Raw genomic sequence first — 14,605 nt, forward strand, 5'->3', positions numbered from 1 at the left:
TCTGTAGCGTCTTTCTTGTTTTGTATCACAATCAGACTTACCCACTCTACCTCATCCACTGGAAATATAAGCCCTACTACTAGCATCTTGTCTATCTCTTTTTTCACTTTTTCCTTAACCCTCGGGTTCAGTCTGTAGGGTCGATGCTTTACTGGCTTTGCATCTGGTTTTAGCATGATTTTCATCGCCCCTAGATCTCCCTTGATCCCCTTCAATTCCACAACGGACGAAGATTACAAGTCTTCATATTCTCTCAGGAGGTTGAAAATCCACTTTGTAGTTTGCTCAGCACAATAATCTCCAATTGAAGCTAACTTTGGTTTGTCATCAATTTCAATGTTATGTTTCTGCAACTTCAATGGGAGTAAATGTGGAGCATCGATTACAGCTCCATCCTTTATGTCCCTTTCCCCTTCAGTTTTGTGGACTGATAGATGTCATAATTCCTCCAAATTATCCTCATTCGGCTCTTTGTCCACCTTCCCACAGGCTACGGCTTCATGATATCCAGACTCGTAGATATGCTCTAAAGTCTTTTGATCTATGCACCCCTCCATTAGCTGACCCATTGTGACCAGAATCCACTTGACAGCATGCAACGCCTCAGTGAACCTCTTATCATCGTCTGAGAAAGAAAAGTTGCTGACAAATTGATCAGCCAAACTATCCCAATCTCTAGTCTATCTCCTTATTTCTTCATGTACATACCAACCTTTTGGAAAGGTTCCTAGGATGTGTATAAAATCATTCACCCACAACTCCTTTGGAACTCCTTCCTGATTCCATCTGTCCTTACAATTTTGCAAATGTTGTCGAAGGTAAGAGTCCCCTTTGTATCTGACGAAATCTTGGGGGTACTCTCCCGCTTGTCTGAATCTTACTTCTATGGCTATTTTCATCTTCTCCCATTCTCGGAGGTAGTTACGGTGAACTCCCCACCACCTTGTCGATGTCACTTGTAATTTTACATTTAGTAGAGGTACTTTGTATTCTTCAATAACAATTGCAAATCAATCCTGTTGATAAATGAATTTGATGAATCTATACCATTAAAGATAGGGAAGTCTCATACCTCAGTGCCAATCCAATTGATCCGATAAATTGTGGCACAATGTCTAGTGTTGATTTCATATCCACCCTGTTGCCAATCATCCCAAGCGACTTCTGAGCCAACCTCCGAACTTTGAACTACTTCGGCAACTGATAGACCCTTCAATCATTAGGTTGATGTAGTCCTCCCTTCTTCCTGTTGTTAATCTATACAGTTGATCCAACAATCCTAGCTCTTCCCTATCATCTGTTGGTTCTGTGAATCTTGGTCCCTGATATGGGTCTAGAGGTTGAATCACCCTAACCCCTTCTACCTCAAAAGTCATCAGTTCCTTCTTCAAGTCAATTATGGCATAGTTCTCAAAGGCCCAGTCTATCCCAAGCAACGTTGGGTAGGGGTCCTTGTCCCCCATGATGTCTATTACTTCAAAGTCTACATGGTTCTTCATCCCTGCTACATCCACTTCCACGTCTTCCAGCCGCCCAATCGGAAGAATACATTATTGATTCGCCATCTGCAACTGGATTAGTGAAAACGTCAATTGAGGTTTTCCCAGGGCTTCCCAGGTTTTCCTTGGAAAAATGTTGACATTTGAGCCTAGATCCAACATAGTGTCCTTAATCTGGAACCCCGCAATCTGAGCATCAATCTGGAACTCTCTTCTCGTTCTCTTCTTGTTCCTCCATACCCTCCTAGAGTGTCTTTCGGGTAGGTTAGCGGAGATGACTCCTCCCTCAACCGCCTCTTCTGGGATGGCCACTTTCAGACTTTTCCGCAACTGCCCCAACATCTGGTCGTCGTTCACGATTTGCAGAAATAATCTGAACCATTCTTTGATGGGTCGGATTGTGGACTGTGGTAGGTCCGGGCTCTTAGCTTTAAGACATTTTGGCTACTCCTATGACCCCCCACCTCCTATCAGATTGTTGAAAACTTTTGTGGCTTCCTTGTAATACTGCTTCTACTGCTCAGGGTCATATGAGCGCTTTGGGGAGGCCAGTCTTATAATCGTGGTTTGGTTTGTGGCTCTCAGATCAGCTCCAGTCTTTTTTCCTCCTCGTGTGACTATATTGATATTCGAGAAGGGGGCGCTTGTGGCAACCTTGGCTCTGCATTAATTAAATTTGCTCCCCTCTAACGGTTCTGCTCTTCCCATCTTGCAATCAGTTCTGGACAATCCTCTGTTGCATGCGTGTTGACCCTACACTAAGAGCACCATGGTCTTCTTGGTAGTGGGCAATCCCGCACAACATGCCCTTCTTGATCATAGTTGTAACAGTGAATTGGACTTTTGCCCCTTGTTCCTCCTCCTCCTCGCCCTCAAGGAGTCTCGTTGACTCAGAAGGTTGATCAGTCTAAACGATCAGCTAGAGCATCCAGTGCCCTACACTGGTAAGTATAGTGAGTTGTTGAAGCACAGAATTCATAGTAATTGTTATTTCGAACATTGGAGTATTTTTGCAGTATCGGGCACAGACCAGGGGGGTGTCCATACCCCCTACATACCTCACAGTACTCTGGTTGGTTGCGCTCGGGGTATCAACCTTGCAATCCTATATGCATGACTCCTGTTACGAGGGTAGGCCCAGGTGGTCCTATTGGTGTACATGTGGTATTTGCGCCCAACAACCTTGGACATTATGTAGCAACATGACCTTCCACTAAGCAAGTTGTACACCATACATTTGGTCGCATTGGGCGGGTCGGTTGCAAATCCTTCAACTTCTCTGTCAGGTTCGTAATTTGATGTTCTAGACCCAAAATGGACGGATCATGTGGTGTTGCTCCCCCTAGTTCTCGTGTGGGTATCCTACCATAGCTTCAATCCAAGTTGCTTGCTCGAGAGCATCTTGTAGTGTATCAATTTTCTGTTGTGTCAATGGCATACGGGTGAGAGGCAATAGTGCTTTGATAAACCAGTCCCTTTGATGATTTGGATCTATCAGGTAGCTTAGTTTACCAATTGTGTCCTTAAATCTTTGCATCAGCTCCCATGCAGTCTCTCCCTCCCGTTGTTTTATTTCCCACAACTTCGACAACCCTTGCTGATTGGTTTGTGGAAGTTTAAATTCTTGTACAAATTCTCTTTTAACATCATCCACAGTTGGATTCTGGTGTAACTCTAACCACTTTATGAACCATCTCAAGGCCCTTTCCCTGAGAGTGGTCTGAAATTCGATTAACTTCACATCATCCGGTGTCTGGCGAGCCCTCCAAATGGCTTCACACAGATACCAGTGTTGTTCTACGTCGTCGTTCCCTTTACGAAAGAACTCAGATACCTTGTGAATGATCCCGCCATTTTTTACTGAGTCCGTGCTAAGAGTACAAAGCCTCGCAACCCAAGTTGCACTGATCCTTGCAGACTCGTACCACTACTACTAATTTGTTGACGGTGCTGGACCCGCCAACATGTCAAGGGATCTCCCCGATAACAAGTCCCAACTAGACCTCAAACCGTTTGGTGTAGGAGTCCCAACAGTGGGTCGTACGGTATTGCCTTGACCGCGGTTTCGCACAGAGGCAAGTAAGATGTCCCTGTTGGTAGCAAGGGTGTGACATATGCAACAAGTCAAGGAAGGTGCATGAGCAGTTCTAACACACGGAGGGTGAGGTGAGTGCGCCCCTTGGAAACCTGTGAAAGCACGGAGTTAAGAAGGGAACACACGAGCAAAGATGCATCACAACATGGAAGGCAAGTAAGCTAGCAATCCAAAGTGATGGTTAAACCAACAACACATTTTAGTAAGATTCATACATACATATATAGAAAATAGCTACACATGCATGCGTAAGCAAACAGATACATGTATCATTTAGAGTAAACAAGATAGTTGAAATACAACACGACATATGCATGAAATGCGTTGGCTCTATTATATTAAGAAGTGAAAGTTCCAGTCATACAATACAACCATGACCAACCACTAGTTCTGACAGCGGAACGTTACAATCACTGCTGCCTACTCCTCCAAAGAGATATACTAGCTCTGCACAGTGGAGAAGCCAAGGCTCGTTACAATACTCTCCAAGCTTTCTCTAAGATACTCCTATCAGAAGCTTGGTTGACCAAAAGCCTCTACAATGAGTTATGAGGTACTATAAATAGAAAAGGGTGGGGTGACCCTTAACATTCCCCTTTGTGATTGTTCACCTACCCTCATGACTCTTCAACTACTCTATGACTGTTACATTCAACTATCAACACTTGAACTTCCACTTGACAAGAAGTTACGTACAATCTGCACATGTACCCATGTGAGAAAAAATAGGCTTGAGAAAACCATGCAAGACATCACTAACACTCGGACAGTTGTAGTAAGACCAACTCTTTGATATCCTTGTGATAATCAACAGTGGCGAACTGATGCCAAGCTTGGCTGTCCGTGATGGAGTCCGTGCGCTAAATGGTGACATCCTGCTGAAAGCGAACTCTTGCCTCCATTGCGTCCAGGTACACTAATACGGCTCCTCTATCCAACTCTTTTGATAACATGCGCATCATCGTCTTGAGTGCAGCTGGACCAGCAACACATTGATGCATAGTGTCTGTGTTGATCTCCAAGTGTGTGCTAGTGACCATGCGCATCAACTTGTCAAAATACATGTTCAACTCCAGTCGGACTTGCTTCTTGTCTTCGCCTCGGTGAGTGTGCCAAATGGGTGGGATCGCATGTGTGCGCACAATGGCATCCATGCTCCTGAATACCCTTGCATGCAATTGACAGCATTGCTCACATTGTCTGCTCCATGCCAGCTGCTGAATGGATCTATAACTTGTATGGGCGCAGTTTCATCAGTCTATGCATGTTGCGCCTCTTGTTGTACTTGTTCCTACTGTAACCCATTCTCTCGTCTATGCAGCTCCTGTTTTTCCTTGAGTTGTTGCTTCAGCACATGCAACTCCTTCTCTGTTTCTCTCTCTACCTTCGCGCGATCTTCGTGTCGCGCCGTCACCTCATAGCCTCAATCTCCAAAGCTGCTTTCGTCATGAGTGGATCTGCTTTGAACTTGCAGCTTTGCTCTACCTCTATGCTATCAACAACCTTCCTCTTGCATTCGTAGCGTGCAGGTGCGCTGCCTTTTGTTGTTGCTGATGGTGTTGCTCGTTACGATGTTGTTGCCATTCATCTTGATATCCTTGTCCATGAACAAATTGATGTCTTCGTGGATAGGCAAGTTCATAGACACTTGATCAACTGCATCCCTAGTTGTGCTCTTAATGGTGTCTTTGATGCTGCTCTCTTAGAAGCCATTGTACCTGTGTCGCTGGGAGGTGAATGACACCTGTGATCCCTGGAGACATAGCAACACTCATGGCAGGCAATCTGTCAGTTGAAAACCAAAACCAACTGGAGGACTGACATGCAACATACCTGTGTGATTTTCCGTGAAGATTGCGCAATTTTCACCGAGGCTGGGACACTGACTGCCAAGGCTACGGACAACACAGTGCGCGCTATCGGCAGGCTGACTGACTACTGGAATTGCGCAATGGACAGTCCAGCCTGGCCTGCTGAGGACTAAAACTATGCAATGCGCAATTTCAGTCAGCAATGACATGCAACCAACAAACTGCATTGCAAAGTTTTTGGGGTCAGCAGGACACTGCCTCCAAGAATTGCTCAATGCAAGCCTGGAGGTCAGTGTTGGGCCAGAATTGCGCAATTTCTGGAGGGAAGGCAGAGCCTTCGCTTTCAGAAATGCGCAGTGCTATTCAGGCAAGGCACGGTCCGAGCCAAGGCAGCCTAGACCGGCCGACGGGTGACTAAAAACATGAGAAGTCTGAATGCATGATGAGATGAGTGAAAACAAGAGTGAATAATTATTCATGCAAATAGTAAGTGCAGGATTCAAAAAATGGGACGCATGCATGTGTGTGAAGCGGGTCACCGCGACAGCCACTGTCGGTGCAAAAATAGTGTTATGCATGCGACAGCAGTGAGATGTGAACGAAAACTGAAATGGCGCTTGTACAATCTGACATGCATGCAAACGACAAGAAGCGTTCACAGAAATCAAGCAGACAAAATTCACACAAGCCGAAACACAAAAAGCGACAAAAACGCAGCGCAAAACATGCGAAACGCGCTTACCCCGAAACAACTAAGTTGAATCTGTCGACGACTCCTAGATGCGATGTGGGATGTCAAAGCTGCAAGATCGATGCGAAGAATGAGCTCTGCAGCATCCGGTTCATAAGTCTTGATAAAATCGAGGTTATGACGTGCATGCCACAAATCTAGGAAAAGCGACACTTGGCGGGAGGTTTTTCATTGCCTTGTTGAATTGCCCTCAGCCTCTCATCAAACATCAGCAATCCAATACTGCTCAACAATTCTTGCCAAATCTTAATTCAACAGTAGCACATACACCAATACTGTACCAGCATCCCTGTCAAGAACTTCCAGATCTCTAGTACTCTTGATACTTGATGCTTAAGGATATGTTTACAGAAGTTTTCAGAACACTATAATAGTCACTGTCATCCTTTGCTTTAGTCTAATACATTCATGCTTAAACATCACAGTTAATGTTCTGGTCATAAGCTCTTTAAAGCACAAACTTACAATCCTTAGATTTCATTGCCAATCTCAACATTAACCAGATATATCTACTCATCAAAACACTACGTTCTTGATCTTTTGTCAAAGCTTAGGTCTGCTGATGTGAAGTTTGCCTCTGATCAAGGACGTGGTTCTCTGAATTCAATGTAAGATGTGACAAACTTCAAAGCAACTTATCATTGATAATCCAATCTCAAGCCTGCTGATGTACAATCTATAGAACTGCCTTTCATACCACAAGCGTGTTGATGCATAGAGTGCCAGAATGTTTTTGAGCTGGTGTCTGAAAATGTTTGTCGTCAATGCTTGTGACTTTGTTTCCAAACCTCTGATGTTGTTTGGATGATCCTCCACAATTTTTTATATAGGGTTTTTAACGTTGTAGATGAAGCCCTTTTCAATGATTGATAGGATCTGGTTCTCATGCTCTCAAGGTCTCCTGAAGGAGATCAAGGTTCGCTGGTCTGCAAACTAATAATATAGGTCTGCTATACAAATAACTCACTGAAACCCTTGTAACAATTCTGCCAGAAAAGCGAGATGAACACAGTCCATCAAACTTACATCAACCTTAAAGTTGTTTCATTCTGTTCCTTGATGAACTGGTCTTAGAATAATGTCATTAGACCTCAAAAGATGTTTCAGGTAGCTTCAAGCAGCTGCCCACATATGCCTTAGGGGTATCAATAAGAAGGTCCTCAAATTGTCAACAACTTTGCAAATATGCCACTGAGATTACCCACAGAACCTTACCATAGAGAACCAAATATGTGTGCTGGCAGCTTAAATATCAGAGCCACAAGAGAGCCGCAAATATTCCCTTGAGATCCTTCTTAAAGGGAGACTTCGCATTAGTTAGATCAAGCCCATCTCTGCCTTAATTTTAAAGATCTGAACCAATCTTCAGGGGTCCAGAAACGATCAAATCTAAGCAATATAGTTAAGCTTAGCAAAGATTACTTCAAGCTGCTTCAAGGTGGCTTCTTTGCTGATGTGAATTGTCAAATGAGCTATTTTTAGAGTTGTGCGCTAAAAGGGCTGCAATTTTCAACAGAACCGCTTATTAGATTTAATCTCGGCTTCCATAGAAATGCATTATGTTAGAGTTCGGTCTTGTACTAGGTAGGGCTAGAGTTGCCTTCACAAATTTGCTTCAAACTACACAACAGAAGTGCTACGAACCAGATCTCAAGAATTCGCACAGAGGACCTCATACAATACTTTGAATTTGCCTCAGTAGGAGGGCTGGATGATCTCAGACAAAGGCCAAGAATTTTCTCCAGTACTCTGCGGCTTTTCCTCAAGAATCAGTCTTCAAAAGGAGCGGGCCAAATCACTGTTCAATAACCAAAAGAAACAACCAGCGAAACTCGAAGAAGGAAAATAAAAACTTTAGCCAAAGCCCTGTACAACTGATCTGCCTTAGAAATAGCAAGTAGCCTCTCTTGAATAACGATGAATCTCCTTCAATAAACAGAAGTAACATCCCAACAAGATACTTCAGAATTTTAACCATCAAGAGAATCTTCAAGACTACACAATCGGCCACTGATCTATTTCACAGATTGTGAATTGATGCTCATAAAAATCTCAATTCATTCGATGCACACTTAAGGATCCAAGTGCCTTTGTTTATATAGATTTGTGGAGGTGTCTTTAGGATAAGTCGATTTGGTAATTTAGGAGGAAAAAGAAAAACCTTTAAAATTTAAATTTCAAATGAGCCAAAAATTCCCACCCTTTTGGGACCACGGATATATTACAAAAAAAATTATCTTAGACCCTCAAAAATTTAATTTCATGAGCTGCCACTTCATCCATATGACTTTCTTTCATAGCCAATGACAAGCTGCCATGTCACCTCATTTGGGGGTTTTGACCACATGATGGGGGCTTTTAACTTTGAAAGAGCATATCTCTCAAACGGTGATGAATCTCGTGGCATGCCACATACCGTTGGAATTGGTATGACGAGCAGAATCAATTGAGAATGATCTTGAGCCCAACCAACTTGATCTTCCTTGTCATTTTGATCAACGAAAGCAGCGCTTCTTGTTATTTGGAGCTTCCAACTGATGCATTCCAGACAAATATTAAGAGCATTCAAGAACCAACGTTGGCATCAATGACAACACCATTCAACAGTTTACACAATATTTAGACAGGTACCTTCTACGTCATCAAAATATTTACCCCAGCTATCCAAAATGGGTAATGTGAGTGGTCTTAGAGGGCTAAAAGAAGTTGGAAAGTTTGGATTCCAGTTATAGCATGAGCAAACCTGTTGCAAAGCCCGATACATTGCAAGAAATGCACCATGTCCTTCGCTTTGAGGTTGTGTTATATGATGTGCATCACCTAAAGAAACCATTGATAATAAAATTAGACTAGCCAATTCACCTTCTAGTACTATTTCAAGTCCATTTCATTCAATATCAATACTTCTGCAAAAACTGAAAAAACATGTTATTATTGTGTTGATATCTACTAAAAATAACTATACTATCATTGTCTCATCTAACGAAAAGAAATTTACCTGACATGCCATATCCTCGGATTTCGCCATATATATTTGCACTACGTTTTTTTGCATGCTCAAGCTCCTTTATTTTCACAAGAAAGATAAAAATAAGTTATCATAAATACCAATTCAAAAGATGATCTTCTAATATGATAAGAAGTGACTCTAAGTTTCATCATAATAACAACACAACTACTTCCCAATGGCATAATCATACTCTCCAATTGTGAAATGTGGTGACCTACTAACAATATACTTGAATAGGGGAGGACTCCTCAATTCACTCTCTCCTATGACGAATCAATTGGACAAAACTGAAATCAAAGCCAAAATACAATGCAATATGATAAAAACTTGCAATGGCAAACTAATTAATGACTTGAACTTATCACGTCCAAGAACCAAACATCATATGCCACGTAACGGATATCATCATAGTTTTAAGGAACAACAAAGCTCATCCAACCAAGTACATGAATAGAGCAAGCACTGGATGATATATTAACCAAAGATGTGGAGATTGGGGTACAAGGTTCTAAATTTTGCCATCACTCCTAATAAAATCCCCATTGATGAGATAATCAGTAACATAGAGGTAGCCTTAAAGGATTTTAATCTAACTAAAGCCGAAGAAATTAGACAAGACATTGCTAAGATTCTTAGAAATTCCAAACTACCATCATGCAACATAACTAAGGAAGAAAAAACAGCTCTAAATAACCTGAAAAAGAACAAAGACATATTTTAATATTTAGCTTAAAAGCAGACAAAGGAAATGCAACTGTAATTATGAACAGATCTGATTACGACAGAAAAATGGAAGATCACATAAATAATAGTGGATGCTACAAAATCTTAGATAAAGACCCTAGCGCTAAAATTCTTAAGGATGTCACCAAGAAAATAAAAGATTCTTCTCTAGACACTATTACTAAGAAGAAAATCACCCCTACTAGCTCCATCACTCCTAGAATATACGGTGCTCCCAAAGTTCATAAAGAAGGCATCCCATTAAGACCCATAGTTAATACCATAGGTTCACCCACCTACCTCCTTGCTCAATTCCTTGCCAGAAAGTTACGTCCCTTAGCTGGTAACACTTCATCCTATATTAAAGACTCTGCATCGTTCGTTCAATGGACCAAAAACCTTGAAATGAAAGATGAAGATCTCATGGTAAGTTTTGACGTTGTTTCCTTATACACTATGATACCATTGGATGAAGCCTTAGACGTTATGCAATCAATCACTGATAGTGAAACTATAGACCTCCTAAAAACTTGCTTAAAATCATCTTATTTTAGCTTTAAAGGTAAAATTTATATGCAAACTCATGGAGTAGCAATGGGCTCACCTCTATCTCCTATAATTGCAAACATATACATGGAACATTTTGAACAGAAAGCCCTCAAATCCTTTCCTTATTCCCCCGAAGAATGGAAAGGATTTGTCGATGATGTTTTCACAAAATGTTGTCATGGTAAGGACAAGCTTGAAGAATGGTAAGGACTCACATTAATAGTCACTCAAATCACATTAAATTCACTATTGAAGTAGAAAAGGATAACCAATTACCCTTTCTTGACATCCTCTTATCCAAAAAAGATGGGAAGCTTAGCTCCAAAGTTTATAGGAAGAAAACCCACACGGAAAGATACCTTCACGCTAACTCTCATCACCATCCCAAGCAAAAATATGGAATCATTAAAACCCTAACCACAAGAGCCTCTAGAATTTCTGACCCTAAGCAACCTAAAACATGAACTAAAACACCTCCGACAAGTCTTTGAACATAATGGATATAATAAAAACATCATTAACAAAACCATCCATCAAACCCTAAAGAATAATAATGTAAAGAAAACCTTTGACATTCCTAAAATCTCTTTACCTTACATAAAAGGAACAACTGATAAAATTTCAAGAATCCTAAACAAACACAACATTAGCATTGCATTCACTCCCCCTAACACTATTAGGAAAATCGTAGACTCTGCTAAGGACCCTATAAACCCTAGACTTCAAAAAGGGGTGTACATAGTCCCTTGCTCTTGTGGAAAACAATACATTGGCGAAACCGGAAGATCGTTAAACATTAGGCTTAAGGAGCATGCAGCTGACATATCTAAGAACAGAACATCTAAATCCGCTCTTGCAGAACATGCTTTCTCCTCCTCACACTACATCTGTATGGAAGAAGCTAAACTTGTCATCAAGGAAGAGCATTACCTAAAGTGAAAATTAAAGAGGCCATAGAAATTGAAAAAAGAAAGAACAATATAAACCGTGATGAAGGCCTTAGCATTAGTAATACTTGGAAACCCTTAATAAATCACACCATTCATAACAACTAATCTAATATTTTTTAACATTAACTTATAATTTTTTATCATATTCTCTTAGATTAATTATTTCAGCTTATAAGGATTTAACATTATTAATTAAAGATAAAAGTTATTATAAAATAGTTTAAATACAAAAAAATAAGATAAAACATAATAGTTTTGATATAAGAATTTATTATTGACTACATCCCATATCATATATAATTATATATTAATGTTTTTAATAAGAAATCATAAAATTAATAAATAATAAATTAAAAGAAATATTATTCTCATACCAAATTAACATAAAATAAAATAATTATCCCCTAATTTAATTAAATCCATCTCTTAAATAACCCTAATATATTATATTAAGAATATTCACTTAGATTAATTAATTTAACTTAATCATAAAACATAAGTGTTTATTATACAAGTTATTATAAAGTCAAGTTCTTAGGGATCTATTATGATTTAAGAAGATTTGACTACAACCCTTATCATAATTAATTATTAACAAATAATCAATTAAAAAGAAATATTATGCACATATAAAATTAACATAAACAAATTATTATCTCATAAATAAATTATCTCCTAATTGAATTAATTTATCTCTTAAATAACCCTAATAAATTACATTAAGAATCATAATTAGATATTCCACCAGCCGACTCTAGAATTCCCCCACATCTATCATTACATATATCCTTGTTTTTTCCTTGCCCTACTCCACACCAATTTTTTCAAGAATATGGGTGTTCCCCTGAAGATGGACTCACATAGAAGTCCAAAACATTGGATTTAATCAAAACTCTGAACAGGTTATTCCACAAACATTTTAAAAATGACAGGGATACCCATAAATTTGTGGGGACAAAGGAGAATGGGCATAATAAAAAATATTAAACTTAGAGAAATTAATTATTAAAGATCCAAATAAAACACGCTTAATTTTTTCTATATTTAAAACAATTAAATGCATGAACATTGAGTTAAATTATTAAACATATGCCATAATAGATAAATCGTTCTTTTCATATTTTCAGTGAAAATGAAAATAGAACAAAATATCAAGATCATTATTCATGAATAGAAGCAAGATTCATTTAAAGTAGATAGATCATGATATGCATAACCTCAAGGCTTGTCGCTTTGCACAAACTCACATTATTGTACAACTACCCTCCTCTACTTCTCCATCCACTATTCGTTTATTTTCCCAATAATGGCTTATGAACTTGTCCCTTTTCACAAAGTAGTTATAGATATCACTACAATTTTATCTCGATGCAGATGATTCTCTGTGTGGATAGCCTACCTTACTACACCAAGTACAGTTTAGACCAAATCAAATTATTGTACAACTATCTTGCTCTGCTTCTCCATCCAGTATTCATTTGTTTTCGCAATAACCACTCTGAAAACGGACGCATATGTCCCACCAATACTAATTACACTCTATTCTCAACTCTAAGTGAGAGGCCAAAGCTCAACTGATGGCTATGTTGATTTGGGGTAGCATTGGATGTGCTCTAGCTATGAAAATTGGTGGAGAGGCTAAAGCACATGAGATCTCCAAGGCCCAGAAATGGTTTGGGCAGATTCTACCCGGTTAAGGAGATATTAAAATAATTAATATTTTTAATGGAGTTCCTAAGTCTAAACTTAGGAAAAATAAAATATTAATGGGTATTAATATAAAATTGGGTTAGAAGGTTCCAAATGACATGGATCAAGCCAAATCTAATCTTAGCCGTTGATTAGAGATGTAATCTCGGCCGTTGAAGGACCAACATGAAAAGTATAAGAGGAGGCTTGAGGGTCAGTTGGAGAACACACCAGAGTGATCAGTCATTCGATTTTCTAGAGCGGGGTTTGCTAAGAGAAATCGAATCAGTGATTAGTTTGCAGCGAGGGGCAGTGAGTACGAGACAGAGAGGCAGAGATAGTGCTGGAAGACCAGCGCAGAGGCAAAGAGGCAGACACAGAAGCCAAAGGGAGACACACAGAGGCTAGCAGAGGGAGCGCAGAGGCTGTTGGAGTGACACAGAAAGCCAGAGATGATGCGCAGAGCCTGAGAGAGTTGACGTAGGGGGTTTTCAGGCTGACGCAAAGGCTAGGAGGGCTGACAGAGTGCTTCAGTTGTGCTGAAGAGGGTTTCGTGGGGCAGATTTTTAGAATATCTGCTTCCGAATAGAGAGGTATTACTGTCGGATTATTTTCTCTGTCGGGTGAGCCGGTTTGGCACCCAGTTGTACTCAGATAGACTGCATAATAAAATAACCCTCAAAATTGTTGCACCGGTTTTCCCAAGTTGGGTTTTTCCAGGGACGAGTTGTCCAAAAATAATGGTGTCACTTGTGTGTTTGTTATCTCTTTCAGTTGTTGATTTGTAGATAGTTGACACTATATTGTGTTTATTTCGATATTTATATGTTTAAATAACTTGTTCGTAATTAACAAGTAGGAGAAATAAACCAGAGAATACAGATAAAATTTCTAACGAGACTTAGAAATTTCAACATGGTATCAGAGCGTGGTTGCAGATCACGGGAGAGCTGAAGGCACCAGCTGAAGCAGAGCATTTGCAAAAGAAACAGTTGTCCCAAGTGACAGAAGTTGTCCCTTGCAGAAAGCGGCAGAGAAGGGTTGACGCAGAGGGACTGCATGATCAGAGAAAGGCCAGAGAAAGGCCAGCGCAGAGGCTAAGGAGGGCAGAAAAGGCTAACGAAGAGCCACGCAAAGACCAGAAGGGTTGACGCAGTTGGCTAGGGGATCATTTCAACTAGTGTCGGGATTGCGCAGAGCCTAGAGGCTCAGTCCTTCAGTTGCTGGGGCATAGGAAGCTGTGGGCAAATTGCGGGGAGTGAAGCTAGTGGGGTGTTGTTGCTGCCGAGACAAAACAGTACCTAACAGGGCAAAACCAAGGTAGAGGGAGTCGCTACCTAGGTGGATTTCTAGGCAAGAAATCCAGATCAGTGTTGCAGGTGCATAGGAGATTGGAGAGGTGCAACCTGACGGTTGGCAGGCGGATTTCCAAGAGGGAAATCAAGACTTAGAGGGAGTTTGGCAGAGAACTTCTAGAGGGAAGTAGCGACTCAGAAGGAGTCGAAGAGAGAACTTCCAAAGGGAAGTA

The 14,605-nt window shown here is 40.4% G+C and overlaps 1 protein-coding gene across 1 annotated transcript in view; it reads right to left on the bottom strand.

Annotated features, from left to right (window-relative positions):
- LOC149200174 (Beta-ketoacyl synthase) overlaps positions 1–14,605 on the bottom strand; it is a 242,952-nt gene that overhangs the window by 89,274 nt on the left and 139,073 nt on the right. Inside the window, exons 9-10 of the mRNA XM_089402627.1 lie at positions 9,155–9,221; positions 8,900–8,976 (exon numbers count right to left, since the gene is read on the bottom strand). Coding sequence (XP_089258753.1) covers positions 8,900–8,976; positions 9,155–9,221 — 144 coding nt within the window. The remainder of the gene's footprint in view (positions 1–8,899; positions 8,977–9,154; positions 9,222–14,605) is intronic.

This window comes from Pinus tabuliformis, chromosome 2_1 (genome assembly GCF_031772625.1).
Source record: "Pinus tabuliformis cultivar Carrire ecotype Pingquan chromosome 2_1, CPIR1, whole genome shotgun sequence".
Taxonomy (NCBI): domain Eukaryota; kingdom Viridiplantae; phylum Streptophyta; class Pinopsida; order Pinales; family Pinaceae; genus Pinus; species Pinus tabuliformis.